The sequence below is a fragment of the Schistocerca gregaria genome, chromosome 2 (genome assembly GCF_023897955.1).
Source record: "Schistocerca gregaria isolate iqSchGreg1 chromosome 2, iqSchGreg1.2, whole genome shotgun sequence".
NCBI lineage: Eukaryota > Metazoa > Arthropoda > Insecta > Orthoptera > Acrididae > Schistocerca > Schistocerca gregaria.
Genome location: NC_064921.1, coordinates 197,763,734 through 197,787,542, shown reverse-complemented (window position 1 = coordinate 197,787,542; position 23,809 = coordinate 197,763,734). Strand labels below are relative to the sequence as shown.

The following is a 23,809-nucleotide window of genomic DNA, read 5'->3' as shown; positions in this document are numbered from 1 at the left end:
GGTAGTACACTCCTGCCATTCTGACACAGACATGCCTAGCATGTCCCACCTCAATTTAATTTTGAGTAATTGTGAAAGCCTAACAATTTTACTGTTATACTTTCTACAGTTTTATTTAACATCAGAATTAGTTCCTGTGTTTTATCAGGATAACAAAGGAGTTCATTAGAAGAAAATCAATTTCATGTTAATTCTTATTTTCCTGAGTTGCCTGATGAATTTCCATGGTATAGGGGCTGTGTGGAGCAGTGTTATTTTATCTGCATAACACACAACTGGATTAGCTCCTATTCTTTAAGGTAATTCATTAACTGCAATGATGAACAGAAATGGAACATGGATCGAGCCCTGCAGCACTTCAGTGGAACTTCCTGCAATGAAGAGCATGTATTTTTACCTGAGACAAACTGTCTCCTGTTTGTTAAATATGTCCTGATTACCACTAAAGTTAGGTTGTGTATGTAAAGTTAGGGTGTGTATGCCATAAAATTCCAGTTTGGCAAGCAGGGTTTTAAAGAGTTCTTAGTCATAGGCTTATGAGATCAGATTACAAGAGATACCAAATCCTTATTTTCAAATACAGTTAACACCTTGTTAATGACTACAGTGACAACAGTGTTAGTATTTTCCCCACATTGGAATGGAAACTAACTATTGGAGAGATCAAGATTTTTGGAATACTTATTTAGTTGGTTGTACATAAGAGAATCAAAAGGTTTGGAAAAAACAGAAACAGTAGTAATTGGTCATTAGTTTTGAGGCAGATGTTTATCTCGTTTTTTAAAGTAGTTTTGAACAAGTCATGAAAAATGTGTTAAAAATGAAGTAAGAGGTTGACGCAGAAAATGTATCTCTTTTTAAATTATGTACATAAATTGAGAACCAATAACAGTAAATACTTTTGGAGTTAGAAAACCTTGACACAGTTTTTATAATTCATTGTGGGTGATAACTCTCCAATAGTAGGCATCCCTCCTATGTGGCTCAGTCACTGATTTCAGAAAATAATCATTCCCTTCTTCTGAGCCAAATACTGTGTTGGTTTGGGAATTTTCTAGACTGATAATATCCCACACAGCTTTGCATTTGTTGGGAGCACCTTCTATGTAATATTCCAAAGTGAAGTTTTTGGCAGCTAGGAGTCAGCCTTTTTTTTTTTTTTTTTTTTTTAAAAAAAAAAAAAAAAAAAAAAGGTCTATAAGTAGTGTCATTCAGCTTGGGACCAGGTTTACAAGAATTCTGTACAGTATGAGCATCTCCCTAATGATAGCCAGCTCATCTGTAAATCAATTTAATCTTTTGCTTTTCAGTTTATACTTTGTGTTGCTTTTGATTAATGATTATAACATTAATATTATAACTCAGTGAGTTTTTCAGAAAATTATCACAAGCTGCTTAAAAACCTCTCTTCCAAAGATGCATATTGTATACAAAATTCCAACCAACATTATCTAATCTGTCAATAAATAAAAAAATTATTCATCTTGTTCTCTCTTATCCATGTAGCACTAGTCTTGCTGTCGACTGATGTGTGTGACTTCAACAATTGTTCATGCGTACCCCTTGTAAAGCAAGCATTATTCTGTGTTGGCTGTAGCTTGTACAATACAAGTTTAGTGATCTCAAGCCACTAAAAATGTTGTTGTAACATATTCATCAAAGTTTGCCATTTCTATGTTGAAAGTTGTACAGAAAATGACTTTTCTTTCAGATTTTACTATTTTCCCCAACAGTAGCTCATGTCCTTCAAAAAATGTCTTTGCTTGAACTGCAGATCTATATAAGCTAACAGTTGTGGTATTATCTGCATTTAGTCTTATACAACTAAATTCTACATTCAGCACATTAAAACCTAATATCCATCTCAGAAAACATTACCTCCATTCTACCTCTCTCAGGCCAACTTTGCACAGGAAGTCACACCAGGATGATGAAAAGAGCCACAATATGAAACTAGTTAGGTGCTTTTGTGTAAGATGCTGTAAGCAGATTATGCTGACACTGTAAAAACCATTCCTAAAGGGCTAAGTTACTACACAGGAAGAGCTATGAAGTTGCTGACAACAGAAATGCTGGGGCAAAGATGTCGTGGTAACTCTACAGTTGTGCCTTGGTGCTCTTGTCACAGAGCACAAAAGTGCTGCCATTTCAGAAACAGTAGCATATCAGGCTTGCACATGTATCACCAATTTCAGAAAGGTTTCATCAGTCACTGACAGGAGCCTGGTAGGATGGGAAGACTATAACTGACATTACTAAAACATGGATCAACAAGCTGCCACTAACAGACACTGTCTCCTCTAGCTGCAGGCCTGGTATCGGCACTAAGTCCGAGTGCTGCTGACGTGTTACCTCCCAGCTGGCCAGCCACATTCTGGCTAATTTCCATTTGGCCACCTACCTTCAGGAACGATCGTTCATGCCTGGGCAACCTACCCACCCAGCCATCATTGCCTGTGTGAGCTCATGTTCACTGCATGTATGGACAAATGTTGTTGCCATCCAGCATCACCTATGTGGGCAAATCTTGCTCCTGTCCATCACTGCCTGCGCAGGCACTCTTTACTGATGCATGATGCTGATGCATCCATCAGTGCTATAGACTACTTGCATGCCTTGGCACATTGTGCTGCAAGGGATGTGCCAACACAGCAGCACTCGTGGCTGCCCGTGGACCACCACTACTGCCTATCAGCAGGGCCAGGGCCTTTACTTAGTAGTTCCTCACCACCACACTGTTGAGAAGGTATGCTTCCCCTAAGGGCCTGTTTATTTCATGGCTGACCATGCAGCTGAGGCTCCTCACTACAACCAGCACCACTGGGACTCATCCAGGGCGATGCCCAACTCCAGCACTGTTGTCTTCAGTGATCCAGAATAAATGAGTGTATGAAATTGCTGTCTGTATGACTAGATGTCAGACAACCACCTCATATCCACCTACCATACCACTGCAACTATGCCTACGGTGGCTAACTGGAAGTCGTCCTGACCACTAGCTACCAAGCTCCACCACTTATTCTAGAGGTCATCCAACTCTGATCTGTAAAAGTGGTGCCAGAAGTGTTGTGCCACAGATGGCTGGTCCAAGGGAAACATCACCAGTCCCAACTTGCAGCATCAAGAATAGACGTGGGGTGAGTGGACTGATTGTTTTTCCTGCTATTATTTCTTGTGCAAGGGGAATGGTTGGGAGAAACATACAGCCATAGGAGCCTGAGGATGAAGTATGTGAGGCCTGAGGAACCCACTCATCTGTCACAGTTGTGGGGGAACACTAGAGAGGATTTTGCAGAAATGCACCTGGTGAGGTGCACAAAGTGTAACCTATTAGGCCATAGTGCTCTCATGTGCAGTCAGCACCATTTAAGTGTCACATGTGCTGTCACTATGGCCATTTTGCTAAACAGTGCACTGAATGAAGATGGCTTATGATTAAGCATAAAAGTTAGAAATAATTTGTAAGTGTACAGTTGCCCTTAATGTTGTTGTTTGTGTTATTTTTCTTCTGTTGTATTTTTATTTGATGGGTAGGGACTTCATGATGTCTGAGTCTGACACAAAGCATGTTTCCACACAAGAAGTGATTGAACCTGTGGTAAATCAACCACTATGTCAGGGGTAACTTTTCATAGGTTGTTGCTCGGTTTTGTAATCTAGGGCTCCCCTCAGACCCTCATATGATAATGGTCAGCAATTTGCATCACGAGAGTTTGAAAACTTTGGAATTCCCAATAGTATCCAGCAGCTGACTACCATCCAGTTCCCTGCAGCTAATTCTGAGTTGGAGTGCTTGATGTGTACATTCAACACCCAAATAAAGAAGTACATGTCCATCTTGTCTCAGCATGATTCAATGTCAAATTTCCTGGCCATGTGCCAGGTGACAATGGCTGAAGGGTGTAGTCTGGTGGAATATTTGCATGCGCGTCAGCTGCAGGATCATTTGGATTTATTGCAACCTTACTCGCATTCCCTTGACTGTCACGACCAGCCATGTTGTGGTAGCTGGCAACATGGGTAGCTGCTGGGTGTAGTGGTGTACCACAAAGGTTGGAAATATGTGGAAATAGGTGATCTGTCATTCCAATCAGGTGCACCTTAAATCTGTTCGACCTTCGACACTGCCATCTCCGAGCCAGCTAGATGATGGGGTCAGTCAAGGTATTGTTCCAGAGGAAACTCTCAGGTGAGCCAGTGTGCTCACCAACTGCCACTCCCCCCTCCCCATTGTGCTCTCTGCTGTCCCACCTTTGACCTTAGAATAGGTTGGCAGTGGGTATGGCTCTTACATCTACTGCTGTGGAGCCCATGGAATTTGAACATGGAAGGAATTTAGGATCCCCACAAGCAAACATTGAGATAGATGCAGAGAAGTTGGCATCGTTATCACAGCAGCATAGTATAGATCGCTGTCACAGAGGATGTGTGGCATAGCTAGAGCTGCTGACCAAGGTGTTTGTCTGCAGGTGGTGATAGGCCTGGCACAGGAGTTATAATGATGATTCCAATGCCCATGTACCAAGCCTTCACCTCATGCAGTGCCCTGTTTACATGTGCTCAGCTGCCAGTCACTTGCACTGGTTGCTTTTGAGTGCTCCTCTATGCTTGTTCTCAACATGGTGTTCAAACTCCCTGCTTCCCACAGATTGTATTGTACGCTGAGATTCATTCCCTCTTCTAGGATTCAGATCCCCAACTTGTAGTCAACTCACTGTCAGCTAGTATAGTTACATTCATGCTGATAATGACTAATCTATGGTGTTGTCATGCCTGTGGCAGCACTAAAAAAGTTCTAAAGAATTAGTAGAATTTCAAAAGTAATCTCAAAGGGAATATATCAGCACATTGAAAACAGTTTCTGACCCTCTAAGGAAGAAACAATTAATATTTTAAGGTTACATGTGCACAATGAATGATGCCTGACTGACAAATTGAATTCTGAGTCTTGTCATCTCCTTGAATCTTAGGAAGAATCAGCTGTTTGACACTGAAATCGTACGTGACTTATTTCAGCCTGGATCTATATTCAGAAGACTTGTGGAAAATTATCAGTTTGAAAACAAATGGAGAACTGGAAATAACCAGACAAGAACAGAAATTCAAAGAGAAACTTTAGGGAGAAAATGAAGAGACAGAACATTCATAAGCAAAATAAGTTCAGTCATACCCCTCAGTTGAGCACAATAATGTAAAAGAGTTAAATATTTTTATACACGGTCCAGCTCTTTCTCCATCTGGTTATCATGTCTTCAGATTCCTGAAATAAAGTTATTAAGGTAATCAGTACTTATCCAATTATGAGGTTCTGGGAAACAATGCATTTAGTGAGAGTAATTTTGCATCCTTCCTCGAATGATTATGTGGATTTAACATTTTTATTCATTTTTTTCTATTAAGGTATTTATCTGCATCTATAACAACTATAGGTGATTCACTCTTTCCCCAATTGTGTCCTATCTATCCTACCGAGGAGTTTTTCTAGCCTAAACAGTCCTCCTTCCCCCCATGAACCATGGACCTTGCCATTGGTGGGGAGGCTTGCGTGCCTCACCGATACAGATGGCCGTACCATAGGTGCAACCATAACGGAGTCGTATCTGTTGAGAGGCCAGACAAACGTGTGGTTCCTGAAGAGGGGCAGCAGCCTTTTCAGTAGTTGCATGGGCAACAGTCTGGATGATTGACTGATCTGGCCTTGTAACATTAACCAAAACGGACTTGCGGTGCTGGTACTGCGAACGGCTGAAAGCAAGGGGAAACTACAGCCGTCATTTTTCCCGAGGGCATGTAGCTTTACTGTATGATTAAATGATGATGGCGTCCTCTAGAGTAAAATATTCCGGAGGTAAAATAGTCCCCCATTCAGATCTCCGGGCAGGGACTACTCAAGAGGACGTCGTTATCAGGAGAAAGAAAACTGGGGTTCTACAGATCGGAGCGTGGAATGTCAGATCCCTTAATCGGGCAGGTAGGTTAGAAAATTTAAAAAGGGGAATGGATAGGTTAAAGTTAGATATAGTGGGAATTAGTGAAGTTTGGTGGCAGGAGGAACAAGACTTCTAGTCAGGTGACTACAGGGTTATAAACACAAAATCAAATAGGGGTAATGCAGGAGTAGGTTTAATAATGAATAGGAAAATAGGAATGCGGGTAAGCTACTACAAACAGCATAGTGAACGCATTATTGTGGCCAAGATAGATACGAAGCCCACACGTAATACAGTAGTACAAGTTTATATGCCAACTAGCTCTGCAGATGATGAAGAAATTGATGAAATGTATGATGAGATAAAAGAAATTATTCAGGTAGTGAAGGGAGACGAAAATTTAATAGTCATGGGTGACTGGAATTCGTCAGTAGGAAAAGGGAGAGAAGGAAACATAGTAGGTGAATATGGATTTGGGGGGCAGAAATGAAAGAGGAAGCCGTCTGGTAGAATTTTGCACAGAGCATAACTTCATCATAGCTAATACTTGGTTCAAGAATCATAAAACAAGGTTGTATACATGGAAGAATCCTAGAGATACTAAAAGGTATCAGATAGATTACATAATGGTAAGACAGAGATTTAGGAATCAAGTTTTAAATTGTAAGACATTTCCAGGGGCAGATGTGGACTCTGACCACAATCTATTGGTTATGAACTGTAGATAAAACTGAAGAAACTACAAAAAGGTGCTAAATTAAGGAGATGGGACCTGGATAGACTGAAAGAACCAGAGGTTGTAGAGTGTTTCAGGGAGAGCATAAGGGAACAATTGACAGGAATAGGGGGAAAGAAATACAGTAGAAGAAGAATGGGTAGCTTTGAGAGATGAAGCAGTGAAGGCAGCAGACGATCAAGTAGGTAAAAAGACGAGGGCTAATAGAAATCCTTGGGTAACAGAAGAAATATTGAATTTAATTGATGAATGGAGACAATATAAAAACACAGTAAACGAAGCAGGCAAAAAGGAATACAAACGTCTCAAAAATGAGATCGACAGGAAGTGCAAAATGGCTAAGCAGGGATGGCTAGAGGACAAATGTAAGGATGTAGAGGCTTATCTCACTAGGTGTAAGATAGATACTGCCTACAGGAAAATTAAAGAGACCTTTGGAGAGATGAGAACCACTTGTATGAACATCAAGAGCTCAGATGGAAACCCAGTTATAAGCAAAGAAGGGAAGGCGGAAAGGTGGAAGGAGTATATAGAGTTTATACATGGGCGATGTACTTGAGGACAATATTATGGAAATGAAAGAGGATGTAGATGAAGACGAAATGGGAGATAAGATACTGCGTGAAGAGTTTGACAGAGCACTGAAAGACCTGAGTCGAAACAAGGCCCCGGGAGTAGACAACATTCCATCAAAACTACTGACGGCCTTAGGAGAGCCAGTCATGACAAAAATCTACCATCTGGTGAGTAAGATGTATGAGACAGGCGAAATATCCTCAGACTTCAGGAAGGGTATAATAATTCCAATCCCAAAGAAAGCAGGTGTTGACAGATGTGAAAATTACCGAACTATCAGTTTAATAAGTCACAGCTGCAAAATACTAACGCAAATTCTTTACAGATGAATGGAAAAACTGGTAGAAGCCGACCTTGGGGAAGATCAGTTTGGATTCCGTACAAACAGTGGAACACGTGAGGCAATACTAACCTTACGACTTATCTTAGAAGAAAGATTAAGAAAAGGCAAACCTACGTTTCTAGCATTTGTAGACTTAGAGAAAGCTTTTGACAATGTTGACTGGAATACTCTCTTTAAAATTCTAAAGGTGGCAGGGGTAAAATACAGGGAGCGAAAGGCTATTTATAATTTGTACAGAAACCAGATGGCAGTTATAAGAGTCGAGGGGCATGAAAGGGAAGCAGTGGTTGGGAAGGGAGTGAGGCAGAGTTGTACCCTCTCCCCGATGTTATTCAATCCGTATATTGAGCAAGCAGTAAAGGAAACAAAAGAAAAATTCGGAGTAGGTATTAAAATCCATGGAGAAGAAATAAAAACTTTGAGGTTCGCCAATGACATTGTAATTCTGTCAGAGACAGCAAAGGACTTGGAAGAGCACTTTTACGGAATGGACGTTGCCTTGAAAGGAGGATATGAGATGAACATCAACAAAAGAAAAAAAAAGGATAATGGAATGTAGTCGAATTAAGTCGGGTGATGCTGCAGGAATTAGATTAGGAACTGAGACACTTAAAGTAGTAAAGGAGTTTTGCTATTTAGGGAGTAAAATAACTGATGATGGTCGAAGTAGAGATGATATAAAATGTAGACTGGCAATGGCAAGGAAAGCGATTCTGAAGAAGAGAAATATGTTAACATCGAGTATAGATTTAAGTGTCAGGAAGTCGTTTCTAAAAGTATTTGTATGGAGTGTAGCCTTGTATAGAAGTGAAACATGGACGATAACTAGTTTGGACAAGAAGAGAATAGAAGCTTTCGAAATGTGGTGCTGATGGGTAGATCACATAACTAATGAGGAGATATTGAATAGAATTGGGGAGAAGAGGAGTTTGCGGCACAACTTGACAAAAAGAAGGGACCGGTTGGTAGGACATGTTTTGAGGCATCAAGGGATCACAAATTTAGCATTGGAGGGCAGCGTGTAGGGTAAAAATCGTAGAGGGAGACCAAGAGATGAATACACTAAGCAGATTCAGAGGAATGTAGGTTGCAGTAAGTACTGGGAGATGAAGAAGCTTGCACAGGATAGAGTAGCATGGAGAGCTGCATCAAACCAGTCTCAGGACTGAAGACCACAACAACAACAACAACAACAACAACAAACAGTCCTCAAGTGCCCACAACATGCAATCTAGTAAGTTGGGTATCTGCTTTCTGACTAGTGCGTGTGTCACCTATGGAGCCAGTCCTTACAGTTCTCCACCCAACAGTACAGGTAAGAATGTGTGTGCCTGAGATCATCAAAGAAACAAAAGAGCTCCATTTAAAGTATTCGGAATATCTCTCAATCAGATGACCATATTCAATTATGAGGACAATGTTAAGGCTATCAGCCTTTGCCACACCAGTCAGCTGTCACGAAAAGCTGAGAATTGCCTCAGAATCCAGGTATCATTGGTGCAAGCATGACTGTTCAACAGCTGTCAGTACAGCCTCCTACATATCTTAAAAGATTAAGTTGTTCTATCACCATATTGAGTTCACACTGGCGTCCCAGCTTGACTATATTCAGTTTTGTTAAAATTTGTAAAGAATATTCCCAACGAGCACGCATGAACTTCTGCCAAATTTCAGCTACATCTATAGCGTAGTGTACATCCTAAAAAGCTTTTTTCACATGGGGTCCTTTTTCAGAAACGGAAATGTGGGTAAAACTGGCCTAACTGCACTATGATCCTGCAACTTGTCACCCTGGCACAACTTTTTGTACAGTGTACAGAAATAACTTCAATCCAGAACAGAAATCATGTCTTGGCACAGCGTCTCTTCAAAGCTTATGATAAACTGACAACCAATTTTTGCCCTGTTTTAACAAGGAATAGGTAGTACGCCTTTTGTGTGTTTGTAGTGTTCCCTACATCTGCTGAGATTTTATCCGTTTTCTGGAAACACAGTCTGGTGGTGTTCCAGTTCTGCCTGCGAGTAATTGGTACCCCGTATGATATGGTTGGTGGCTGGTGAATCAAGTTCTTATCACACGACAGATAGCAAAGAGCCCTGATGTGATTTGTTTTGTTTGAGTGCAGCTGCCTGTTTGGCACGCCGCAGCGCTTTCGCTGGCCACACGGCGGCTCTGATGTTTGGCGAAAGGCTGAGTAAGTTGGTGTGCATGAGGCGAGAGCAGCTCGGCTCACGTGGAGTTGTCAAACTTGGCCAGGTCCAGAGGTGAGGGAAGTTGAACTTATCACAACAAGTAGCCAGCATTATAGAAATTTGCGTAAGCGTAACGTTGGATTGACCACATGGCCTAGTTTTGCCGGGAGAGTCCGGATTTCACGTAAATGTCCTGGTGTCCCGAGTAAATGATTCGGAACATAACTGCCGCGGTTTTTAGTCGAGAAACAAAATTCGTGCAATAATATTTTTCATTTAATTAAGTATTTGAGAAAAACAAGTTTCCTAGAAGTAGAACGTTATAGAAATATATATTTTCACAGCTTATAGGCCTACCGCATTTGGTTGAACTCGCCTTATGCCTATAGAAAGGGTAAGATATGCATTGAAAAGAAAAGCGTATAGTACGTACTCCCGTCTCTAACTCGCCGATCTTCCACTTTATGGTCCTCAAGACAAGTAAAAACAAAACCAGGGGAGGTACAAAGGAGTATACTTTACTTAAACCATTTCTCCTAACAGGACTACAGCCGTACAGAAGCCCCAGAATGAGATTTCACTCTGCAGCGGAGTGTGCACTGATATGAAACTTCCTAGCAGATTAAAACTGAGTGCCGGACCGAGACTCGAACTCTGGTCGTTTGCCTTTCGCGGGCAAGTGCTCTACCAACTGAGTTTCTGTAATGTTTGGAAGGTAGGAGACAAGGTACTGGCATAAGTAAAGCTGTAAGGATGGGGTATGCTTGGGTAGCTCAGTTGGTAGAGCACTGGCCCGCGAAAGGCAAACGACCCGAGTTCGAGTCTTGGTCCGGCACACAGTTTTAATCTGCCAGCAAGTTTCGTACAGAAGTTAATTTTGTGGAGAATGTCAGCAATGTGGCATGTGTTAGCAGTGTTTATTGAATATTGTTATGTTTGCACGCTTTTCTAACAGACTGAAATCTTAAATTTTAATATGAAGTGCACAATTTGTATCTGATAACTGATATTATATCATTTTTATGTTTAGCAAACCATGCTAAGTACCTAGTAAATGACTAATCAGTGCAGAAAATATATCCTGACTATTACTATAAAAAGTGTAACCTACATGAGTGTTTGTTATTTCTGAAGAAAAGAATTTTATTTTTATGTAATGTATGTACGTACGTTTTCCTTTACAATTCACAAAATCGAAGGTAGGTTTTCAGCTGCTCCGGCATAGACCTATTATCGATTTCAAAATATCGCAATAACTGACGAGAAAGGTGAGCGTTAAGTGTAGTGATGAAGTTATGTATAAACACAAGTGTTCCGGTTTTCTCTCTCTGAAATCTGGTCGTCCTACATAGCGTAAACCTGAAAACTTACAACAGAGTGCGATACGCCAACTTCGAGAGCTCAGCAAGCACTTCTTCTGTTACACAGATTGGCTGTGCAGGTAATGTATCCAATTAGTTACTGGGCCTAGAAGGGATTTGTACCAACTTTTTACACTATCCATGATAACCGGAACATTTATAACAACTTAACCAAAGAAAACATCGAACTACAACACGAAAGCGTTCATCGAGAGAAATCGAGTTAGCTATTTACATGTTTATATATATCACTGATTTAGCCAATGAGAGGCGATCGAATCAGAGGTTTAGTTGAAGTCAGCGTCATTCACTACACAAGACAGATAAACGTATAGGACGGCGGCATGTAGCGACAACATAAGCACAAATCGTCAACAACATTTAGATCGTAAGTTTCCCATGTTTAATTACCAATTTTCATTAATTGATTAGAATTTTCCGTAGTTCGCCCATAATTCAAACTGTATTAGAGATACTTAAATTTGTATAGCAGCAGTGAAAATAGGAGGCCATTTCCTACGAGACTGGTGTGCCATTTGTGTGTTTATTGTAAATGTTCGATGCACAGTTACAAAAATTGATACTTGCCTCATCGTACGGGAAGGGCAATCAATCACTTTTGGTAATAAAGATTGTTGGGCAACCAAAAATTTATTGTAACTTATCATTTTAATCGGCGTTTCAGTGCACTTCTTCTTTTAAGGTAGCATATACGAATCAACAATTTTATTTCGAACTGTTGAGAATCCTTAGTAACCGACTGACAGAAATCCCTGGTTCAGTCGACCGTACTTATAAAAGGCAGTGAGCTCAAGCCATCTTTTCCCCCTTTGAGGGCAGTCGTCCAGACCCAGTTGGAGAAGCAGGATCTATGGTCATCTGGCGGTGATTTATCCGCACGATTTTACGGAATTTAACTCTCGCAGCACCATGGGCATACTTCATGCCAACCTTTCGAAGTTTTAAAGTAAAATATTTATTCTCTGTAGTGAATTATTCGTACAGATTCCATAAATGTTTCAAATTTTTCAGATAAACTTAATCGAAAAACATTTTAATTTAATCAGCTGTAGATTCTTGTTGAAATATTGTAAATCAAGTGAACACTTTTTTTTGCCTGCACTTGAAAATGTTCTTATAACCAGAAGCCTAGGTTGTGCAACAGCCATAATAAAATTTGAGAAACAAGACAAAAAACTGTGTGTGTTTAGTTAATTAATCCAAAATATTAAGTCTTGGTAGTAGAAGTCAATTTCCCTAAAGAATGTCATATTTTCACGTTCAGGGCTTTACTTATACATCAATATCTCTTTAAAAAGTATGTTGCGAGTAAAAGTAAGAAACAGATAACGAAATTTGCGTCTTAAAAGTTTTTTTAATGTACCCTCTTCCCCACACCCCTTGGTGGTACACATCTTTCGAAGTGCAATGATATTGCTAAGAGTGCCCTAAATGACATTTTCAGGTTCCGGGCCCTACTTATACGCATCAGTGCCCGTTTAAAAAGTGTTGTTAATGTAAGTCAGCAACAACGAATTTTGTATTTTAAAAAAATTTGGGCGGGCTTAAGTACCCCCCCCCCCCCCCCCCCCCCCCCACCGTATGGTAACGAGCGTTATGGAAAACGCAACGCATTGGTATTGCTGCGTTAAGGTTTCGCAACGGTAGACACGAGAACGTGAAAGACGACCGCGCCTACTTACCATACCGGTTTGGTCCAGATTTATGGTATATGCAGGACGTGGCGGAACAGAGTGCGCCAGATGGCCATGCATTTAGGGGAAAAAAAAAAACGGGCGTGGGATCGTATCCCCCTCTCTCTCTCTCTCTCTCTCTCTCTCTCTCTGTGTGTGTGTGTGTGTGTGTGTGTGTGTGTGTGTGTGTGCTCTGAGCACTGCATTTCTCATTTCTACCGGTCATTCGATAAAATACAATGAAGCAAAAATTATGGCCTCTGCCTCAAACCTTTGGTTTGTAAATGTGGCGAATGATTTTGTCATATTTTCAGTTTCCTTGTCCGTCTAAGTATCACTCCTGTGGCAACAATGAAAGCAAATTGACCGCGTGGTCTAGCGACTGTTGCAAACAAAAAATTACATTGAAAGTTACGGAAACAACAACCCTGTAAACCTGGTGTGAAAGAACGTGCACTTTTAAAACAGAAGCTACCTTCAAGAACACAGCAGACTTCCAAAGCAAACAATGCAAAACGAAAAGGAAAAGCTGAAGGTTTCCTGGCAACAAGGCGTGACTCAAGGACGTAGCGAAAGGGGTCTCTGGGAGTTCCGGACATTACCAAAATGAAATCATGCACGACCTGTTGCCGTGCAGTTAAACTGAAACATATTTTGATTTTCAATTATACGGCGAAAAAGTGGATAAGCACTTTCGATAATAACCATAGCCATCGATATTTTAAACTATCGACATGTCAATAGCACTGTCGGCAATCGTCCATCCCTACTTTAGCAAAGACCAACTACTGTAGGCCTACATTGTTGTCTTGCTCTAACTCACGTGTTTCGTTAATATGTTGAGCTGTTGATTGCTGGAAAATTTAATGTAAGTGCACCCATTTATTGTTTTTGAGCTGCTTGTTGTTGTGATAGTTTCTAATGAGAAAAGAAAGAAGTGGAAAACCGATCCTAGCGTTATTGTAAGTTGAAAATACAGCATGTCTGCACTGCTATAACAGTCTAACTATATGCTGCAGTTTAACGTTAGCACTGGAATCCTTTTTTGGAGACTAGTAGAACTTTGGGGTTGTAATTTTCAGCACTTCACAAGGCAGCGGAGCAATGAACATCATTACAAACAACGTTAAATTAAAATCAGTGTATAAAAATACTCTTGGATTTTCCAGTGTCGTCCAAAAACCGCGTTGATCAACAAAAATATCGCCCAAACGCGATGGTTGCATTTCTTTCAAAAAGTTTCCCAAAAATCCTATCTTTAATAGCTCAAATGGCATAATATCGCCCAATCTAGTCATCCAGGAAAAGATTTTTTCAGCTGACTGCTTGAATATTTCCGAGCCGACTGCGCAGTGCATTCCTCACTTCCCCCTTTCGCCTAGAACCTATTAAAACTCTTGTAACGCCGTAATAACTGAAGTCAGGAATTAAATCTTAATGTATGCGAGCATTCATGCACTATCAAATGATTAAACATGCACAATTAAAGGAAAAATATGTACTATCAGTACTAGATCATTTCCTGACAGATTCCAATTCCTACAGAGATGCAGCCTCAATGTTAAATGAAAAGAGCTGCATTGAAGGCCCAGTTTGACAATATCCTGGCTACGTCCTTTGGTGACTGCATGCAATTTGGAACACGTGCAAAACATAAGATTTTGGGAGCCGAGTACTAAGCTGCCTGTCATTTTCTTCACTGAAACTGAGTGTTTCAGAACGGCCAGGATAGATGAAATGATTATGTACAGCCCACTTCAACTTTTCCTCCGGTGGTAAGGTCTGGAAGGAGAGCCCTTCAATCTTGTGAAGTCTTCTGAAGCGGCTTGAATACAAAAGCAGAGAAACTGATACTCAAGTCACCGAAGAAACTTTTTCGTTAGAAAGCTGGCATCAGGTTAGGTGATATGGCATTTATTTATTAGTAGCACACACATAACCTGTTGTTTTGTCTTGTTAGGGAGCGAGATACTTTATGTATTACGACTACCGATCTTATTCCATTTACATCTACATAGTACTCCGCAAGTCACCGTACGGTGCGTGGAGGAGGGTACCCTGTACCACTACGGTACTTGCCATTTCCCTCCCTGTTCCACTCGCAAATAGAACGAATCTTCTTACTCATCCGCATTAACTTATATTTTTCCAAATTTAGGGCTAGCTGCCATTCATGACACCAACTGGAAATTTTGTCTAAGTCGTCTTGTGTCTTCCCACAGTCAATCAGTTTCGACACCTTCCCATACACTAGGGCATCATCAGCAAACAACCGCAGATTGCTGCTCACCCTATCCGCCAAATAATTTATGCATGTAGAGAACGCCAGCAGTCCTATTGTACTTTCCTGGGCACTTCTGATGACACCCTTTTCTCTGATGAACACTCGCCGTCGAGAACACCAGATTAGGTTCTATTATTTAAGTAGTCATTGAGCCACTCACACATCTGTGAACTTGTTCCATATGCTCATACCTTCGTTAATAGGCTGCAATGGGTCGCCGTGTAAAATGCTTTCCCGAAATCTAGAAATACGGAATCTAGCTTGTTGCTCTTCATCCATAGTTCTCAATATATTGTATGAGAAAAGAGCAAGCTGGGTTTCTCACTAGCGATGCTTTGTAAAACGATGCTGATTTGCGGATATAAGCTTCTCAGTCTCAGGAAAGTTTATTATTGTAAGATTCCAGACCAGTTCTATAACATTTAGGTATAGATGGTATAATAAAGTAGGACGGGAACCTTTTTCCTGCAAAATTTTCTCAATTGAATAAACAGAAGAGTGTTGGCGCTCCTTAGTTAATGCCAAAAGTTCGACTTTCTTTGTCTTTACGTAATTTTAATATTTTTCCTCTCCGTTCCTACAAGATAATCCGACGTGCTCCTGTTATAGCCACACAGCAGAAGTGAACACGAAATGAAACTCTGCATTTACAACAATGAAACGTCGACCGGCACTGCTATTTGATAAAACTCTTCCCACACTATCACTCTGCAACATTTAATCACAGCTTAGTGTGTATGAAACCACGGTTCGTTCAAATAAAATACTGGTCGTTTTAATTCTGGGGCTTCAGCTATCGTAAAAAACTGACTCTACATCTGTGCTCCGCAAGCCACCTGACGTTGTGTGGCGGACGCTACTTCTGGTACCACTTACTGATTTCCCGCCACCTCCGCCACCCTCCTCTTCACAGTTCCATTCGCGAATTGTTTTGGGAAGAATGATTGTAGATATGCCTCTATATTAGCTCTAATTTTCTCGTTGTGGTCATTTCGCGAGACATATATGGGAGAAATTACTATGCTGAACGAAAATTTTGACTCTGCAGACGATTATGCGCCGATACGAAACTTCTGGCAGATTAAAATTACGTGTCGCACCGAGACTCGAACTTGGTATTTTTGCTCTAATGACTGAGCTGCTACTGCTACTCACGACCTCTCCTTACAGCCTTTCTTCTACCTTCAAACTTTAGATTTTTCTAGAAAGGCAAAGGTATCGAGTTCGAATCTCTGTCGGGATACATTTTTAATCTGTCAAGACTCTGTTGTCCGACTCTTCCCAGAATATGCACTCTCGGAATTTCAAGTAAACTTCTCCAAAATGTACAAAGCCTCTTGTGGTCTGCCGCTGGAGTTTGTTGGACATCCCCGTATCGCTCTCACGCTGGACAAACAATCCCGTAACGAAACGTGCTGCCCTTCGGTTGATCTCCTCTATCTCTTCTATTAATCCAACCCGGTAAGTGCCCCAGACTGATTAACAATAGCTGGCTGTGGTGGCCGAGCGGTTCTAGGCGCTACAGTCTGGAACTGCTACAGTCGCAGGTTCGAATCCTGCCTCGGGCATGGATGTGTGTGCTGTCCTTAGGTTAGTTAGGTTTAAGTAGTTGTAAGTTCTAGGGGACTGATGACCTCAGAAGTTAAGTCCCATAGTGCTCAGAGCCATTTTTTGATTAACTATATCCAAGAATCAGTCGAACAAGTGCTTTGTAAGCAACTGCTTTCTTGAATGAATAACATTTCTTTTAGATTGTTCCTACGAATCTCAGTCTGGAATCTGCTTTTCGTGGTACCTGTTTTGTGTGATCATTCAACTTAGGTCGCTTCTAGATACTTTACAGGAGGTACTTTCCACGTAATTGTTCAATAGTTGAATTCTTCTATATGTGCGCAATATGTTATATTTATTTACGTTGAGGGTCAACTGCCAATCCCTGCACTATTCACCAATAAAGTTAGCCTTCGTGCAGATCGCTACAGTTTTCTGTCGTTGCCACGCAGCATCTCTCTGCGAACAGCCTTCTGGCACTTCCAACTTTATTTATTAAGGCATTCATACAGAGTGTAAACAGTAATGGTCCTATCACACTTTACTCCTGAATTTACCTTTAAATCACTCAATATTGTTCCGGCGAGAGTGACGTGCTGAGTTATGTCAGCAAGGAAGTCTTGAAACCAGTCACAAATCTGGTCCGGTACTGGGTAATCTCGTATTTTGTTCACTAAACGGCAGTGTGGGGCTGTGGTAAATGCCATCGTGAAGTTACGGAGCATGCATCAACTCGAGCGTCGTTGTCCATAACCCTGTGGATCTCATGGAAGAAAAGATCAAGCTGAGTCTCGCAAGATCTCTGTTTGCGGAATCCAAGTTGGTTTTCGTAAAGGAGATTTTAATTCTCCAAAACCGTCATAATACACGAGCATAAAACACGTTCCATAATTCTGCGACAGAATGACGTGAACAATTTAGGCTTATAAATACACTCCTGGAAATGGAAAAAAGAACACATTGACACCGGTGTGTCAGACCCACCATACTTGCTCCGGACACTGCGAGAGGGCTGTACAAGCAATGATCACACGCACGGCACAGCGGACACACCAGGAACCGCGGTGTTGGCCGTCGAATGGCGCTAGCTGCGCAGCATTTGTGCACCGCCGCCGTCAGTGTCAGCCAGTTTGCCGTGGCATACGGAGCTCCATCGCAGTCTTTAACACTGGTAGCATGCCGCGCGAGCGTGGACGTGAACCGTATGTTTAGTTGACGGACTTTGAGCGAGGGCGTATAGTGGGCATGCGGGAGGCCGGGTGGACGTACCGCCGAATTGCTCAACACGTGGGGCGTGAGGTCTCCACAGTACATCGATGTTGTCGCCAGTGGTCGGCGGAAGGTGCACGTGCTGTCGACCTGGGACCGGACCGCAGCGACACACGGATGCACGCCAAGACCGTAGGATCCTACGCAGTGCCGTAGGGGACCGCACCGCCACTTCCCAGCAAATTAGGGAGCACCGCCACTTCCCAGCAAATTAGGGACACTGTTGCTCCTGGGGTATCGGCGAGGACCATTCGCAACCGTCTCCATGAAGCTGGGCTACGGTCCCGCACACCGTTAGGCCGTCTTCTGCTCACGCCCCAACATCGTGCAGCCCGCCTCCAGTGGTGTCGCGACAGGCGTGAATGGAGGGACGAATGGAGACGTGTCGTCTTCAGCGATGAGAGTCGCTTCTGCCTTGGTGCCAATGATGGTCGTATGCGTGTTTGGCGCCGTGCAGGTGAGCGCCACAATCAGGACTGCATACGACCGAGGCTCACAGGGCCAACACCCAGCATCATGGTGTGGGGAGCGATCTCCTACACTGGCCGTACACCTCTGGTGATCGTCGAGGGGGCACTGAATAGTGCACGGTACATCCAAACCGTCATCGAACCCATCGTTCTACCATTCCTAGACCGGCAAGGGAACTTGCTGTTCCAACAGGACAATGCACGTCCGCATGTATCCCGTGCCACCCAACGTGCTCTAGAAGGTGTAAGTCAACTACCCTGGCCAGCAAGATCTCCTGATCTGTCCCCCATTGAGCATGTTTGGGACTGGATGAAGCGTCGTCTCACGCGGTCTGCACGTCCAGCACGAACGCTGGTCCAACTGAGGCGCCAGGTGGAAATGGCATGGCAAGCCGTTCCACAGGACTACATCCAGCATCTCTACGATCGTCTCCATGGGAGAATAGCAGCCTGCATTGCTGCGAAAGGTGGATATACACTGTACTAGTGCCGACATTGTGCATGCTCTGTTTCCTGTGTCTATGTGCCTGTGGTTCTGTCAGTGTGATCATGTGATGTATCTGACCCCAGGAATGTGTCAATAAAGTTTCCCCTTCCTGGGACAATGAATTCACGGTGCTATTATTTCAATTTCCAGGAGTGTATGTCCTATGACTCTTCTTGAAAATGAGGATGACCTGCACTATTTCCGTCATTAGGTGCACTTCATTGCACCATCGAACCAGGACGTACTGCTGCTAGAAAGGGAACAAATTCTTTCGCATCATCTCTGTAGAATCTGACGGTGCTCATCTGGTCCAGATGTCTATCCACTACTAACTGTAGTTGCTTTGTACGCACAGTTCTTGTTGTGGTTGGCAGGAGAGCCAACCGTATAACTAAAGGAGGCCGAAATGCACGCGTTTTAGCTCACGCAGGCTGGCGTGAGGTCTGGAACATGGCAAGGGAATTAGAATTGAGAAAAACAGACGTAGCTGGTGGAATACTTAACTTTAATCCATTAATGACGAACGTCGCTCTTGACGGTACATGATTGACAATATCAATAGAAACTGATCATGGCGCGTTGCTAGGTCGTAGCAAATAACGTAGCTGAAGGCTATGCTAACTATCGTCTCGGCAAATGAGAGCGTAGAAGTCAGTGAACCATCGCTAGCAAAGTCGGCTGTACAACTGGGGCGAGTGCTAGGAAGTCTCTCTAGACTTGCCGCGTGGCGGCGCTCGGTCTGCAATCACTGATAGTGGCGACACGCGGGTCCGACGTATACTACCGGACCGCGGCCGATTTAAAGGCTGGTCTTCAGTCCAGAGACTGGTATGATGCAGCTCTCCATGCTACTCTATCCTGTGCAAGCTTCGTCATCTCCCAGTACCTACTGCAACCTACACCCTTCTGATCTGCTTAGTGTATTCATCTCTTGGTCTCCCTCTACGATTTTTACCCTCCACGCTGCCCTCCAATGCTAAATTTGTGATCCCTTGATGCCTCAGGACATGTCCTACCAACCGATCCCTTCTTCGGGTCAAGTTGTGCCACAAACTTCTCTTCTCCCCAATCCTGTTCAATACCTCCTCATTAGTTATGTTATCTACCCATCTAATCTCCAGCATTCTTCTGTAGCACCACATTGTGAAAGCTTCTATTCTCTTCTTGTCCAAACTATTTATCGTCCATGTTTCACTTCCATACATAGCTACACTCTATACAAATACTTTCAGAAACGACTTCCTGAGACTTAAATCTATACTCTATGTTTCTTCAGAAACGCTTTCCTTGCCATAGCCAATCTACATTTTATATCCTCTATATTTCGGCCATCATGATTAGTGTTGAAAAAAATATAATTAAAAAAAAGGATGAATGGGTCTCTTATCTGGAGAACCGTCGATTACGAAGCTACGACGCTAACCACATGGCCGCCGCAATCTACTGCTCAACGTCGCGACACACCGGTACATCACTGATGTGTGAAATATCTGTAGCAGTTTTCCCGAAATCGTCTATGTAATACGCCTTATCACCTGCACATTATGTTGACCCAACGGGCTATTAAACGTGCACAAAGTGTGAAGTAAATCCGTGATCCGGCCGTCGTAGCTTCCCCTTGTAAGCTGGTGCATTAAGTTTGCCATTGTAGCGCAAGTCGACGGGATAAAAACAGAATATAGTAGAATTAAACTATTGCGAACCCAAATGACATTATTAATTACCTAGCTTCATTTTTACATTGGTTAACTGCTCTAGACTTCCATATCTCAAAGTGTTTTTCAGTGAAAATTGTACACGTTGCTTAATCTGAACCAATGAAATTGTTTACTGAAATTATGCAGTTTCTCGATCGGTTTACCACGGCGGTTAGCACTTTAAAGTATTTGTAAACGACCATATTATCTGTCATTTAACAGCAGCTGAAGTTGTGGTTTACATACACCTTGAACTACTTAGTGGTACCCATCTCAGTGTTACAACATAAAAAAGACGGATGTATTAGACAGAAATGACGCGGGAGATAGAGATATTAATCTCAAGAATTTCCTTGATCCCCAACAAGTTTCCGTTCTGTTTTAAACATCTAACAGTCCGCAGTAAGTTCTCGCTGGACAATGTTTAATAAAGCGGAAGTACAAACGTTGCGCTACGTGGACCTGAAATGACACAGGAGGATAAAATGACAAGTTCGTTGTCTATTGAACATAGAGGGTGAAAAGATATTTTTAGTCGCTTGTACTTTTGTGATGCCTACATTTCGTTGATCAAGTAGATCAATTGCAAACTCGATCAAGCGAACTCATTTAGGGAGTCTCAGTTTGGCAATAGTCGTATGGTATTGATTGCTCGGCAAAGTTGTAATACCTTCTCGCACGTAAAAGCACAACACATTTCATTTGGTTATGTTAAGGATCAGCCGTCAGTCTTTGCACCAACTGCTGATTAGGTTTTCCTGTATTTCTCAACAGTTGCCTAGTGACGCAATTTCACTGTACACAGCTCCCAGTCACGTCGCCAGCGAAGAGCTGCAGAGCTGCCGGTGTTATCTGCCAAGTCATTTGATCAGTGTTTTAAATTTTACTACAAATTCCTACAACGTTTAATGGGCGCAGGGAAATAAACGATCTGAGTAAGAATCCATGTCCAGAGAGAAACTGTTTACGTAGGCAGGAACAAACGTGAAAACAATTTTCCCCTTTCCCGTCTCTGGCACGTGAAAAGCGATGTAATTACTGCAGTTGTAAACAAAGAACTACTGTGGTTAAAATACGCAGCACTCACGTACAAGTTTCACGTATTACTCGAAACATTCGGCATATCCTCTACCACAGATGGTCCCCGTCACTACCATAACTCTGATTAGGGTTCTACGTTTTACAGTAGTCGAATGACTTTGGAGACGAAGGAAGTACTGGCCATCTTTTTTACATAGAGGATGGCCGAACTGATATTTGAAGTCTCCCAGAACACATCTTCTATCCAGAGCCGCGAAGCTATACTACATCGCTTGCAAGTGGAGTGGGAACACTGTTGATTTTGAAAAGTTAAGAGGCCAGGAAAAAAGATTGTAGTACTCTAGTACTTACACTCAATGTGCTTTATGCGTGATGTAGTGGGAAACTAGTTTACATTTACATAATCAGACGAATGAATTCGAATAATCCCACAACACTTATCGTCCCCCAAAGTGAAGTCATTCAAATAACGATAGTCAAGCTATTTCCCACATTAGCCTATAGATGACCTCTTCAACATTCATAGTATGTCTGTATAAATCTATAGTGTTACACAGTGACAGAAAAGTATTCCAACAGCTGCAGATTTCGGCGTTTGAGCTTGACCACAGAAACACTCAAGTCTTGCAAAAATACAAATTAGATATTGCCTACAGGTTACTGTAATAGGTTTGTGAGGTATTGGTAAGAAGAAAATTAACAACAAAAGGAATTCAGTTTCTTCAGCTCCAAACCTAATTCTGGAAAGAGTTTCAGTTCTTGTTGGGGAATCTGCAAGTGTTATCATAATTCAATATTTCATTGTATGCATAATAGAAAAGGATGTGCAGTGACTAGGCTAAAGTAAAAGTGGAGCTAAAATAGTTTCACAAAATAGTCTTAACTCACTACAAAATAACGATCCGAAACACGATCTACTGTAAACTACAGGAAAACAGAACATGCTTAAACATAACACATCGCATCAGTCTACTACTTTGATTGCAATTAATGTTTTATAGACCAGAAAACATGAAATTCCAAACAATGAGGCACGAAGAAACACAACAGGAAAAAGCATCACTAACGGAAAAAGTGGAATATGCCTACGGTCTATCTGAAAGCTGATTATGATTCCCATTTGCATCGTAGTTAAAAGTTTTTAAGTTATTTAGCACGAGTAGGATTACTTCCCGTAGAGCCGTGACTTTTATTTATAACGACGATTTGCTCACATAATATACTTCAGTTTTTAGCTCCTTAAAAGTGTTCAGATTTTCCTACATATTTACGCTGTTCCAAAATCAGTCCGCAGACATCCTCCTAAATCCAGAATATCAGTATCGTTACATAGTTTTGGTTCGTTATCCGAAACTTTATATGCTCCAGAAATAAGATGCCATTTGTGATTTTGCAATTTTTGTACTTTATAAAAAAACTTTATGAGTACAAGTGCGTAGGTATATTTTTCACTCATAGCACGTGCATCCTGTACAGACGAAAATATACAGATGAAGGTGCTCTGTTCATAAATTTTCTTAGCATGTACCATTATCATTTATTGGCTTAAGGTCTAACAGAAAAACAATATCACCAGATAATTACGCATAGAAACATCCAGGAAAGTTCTTAACAGACTCTCTGAAAGGAGGGAGACCTGTTAACAAAACATTCATTGGCACAAAAACAAAAATTACCGCAGTCATGTTGTACTGTGTACATATCGAAAGCAACAAATCTCTTTGACAGCTTGTCTCCCATAGCGCTGACACAATGTTTGCAAAGCGGTGTTTACTTACAGTCATGGTAGAGCGAAGAGGCCCGAATATCAGCTAAACGCGTTGCGTCGCAGACTGCACAGCAACGGCTTCAGAGGAGCTGTTCCTATGCTGCCGGCCACAAACTATGAATGGCTCGGGAGTGGCCAGCAGTTATCGTAATGAGCAACCGACCTTGTGTCGTCCGCGCTTGACCCCATCAGTCACTGCACCACGCACGAGTGATATAGTGTGCTAAGTATAACAGAGACCATCTTACTGTTTACATAACTGAGTTACCATATCCTCGCCAAACAAACACAGTAAGCTGGTGCTGTTCAGACTAGGGTCTGGAAGAAGTAGTTCAGTCATCGGCTTTAAATAGTCGAGCGACACTTTTAAGGCAGCATCTTATATGTGGCGTCTACAGTTCGTATTTCA

General features: G+C 42.0%; 1 protein-coding gene across 1 annotated transcript in view; it reads right to left on the bottom strand.

The window, feature by feature from the left end:
* LOC126336677 (triokinase/FMN cyclase-like) overlaps positions 1-23,599 on the bottom strand; it is a 141,728-nt gene extending 118,129 nt beyond the window's left edge. The window contains exon 1 of the mRNA XM_050000625.1: positions 23,411-23,599. Coding sequence (XP_049856582.1) covers positions 23,411-23,416 — 6 coding nt within the window. The 5' untranslated portion in view covers positions 23,417-23,599. The remainder of the gene's footprint in view (positions 1-23,410) is intronic.
* Between the last annotated feature and the right edge of the window lie 210 nt (positions 23,600-23,809).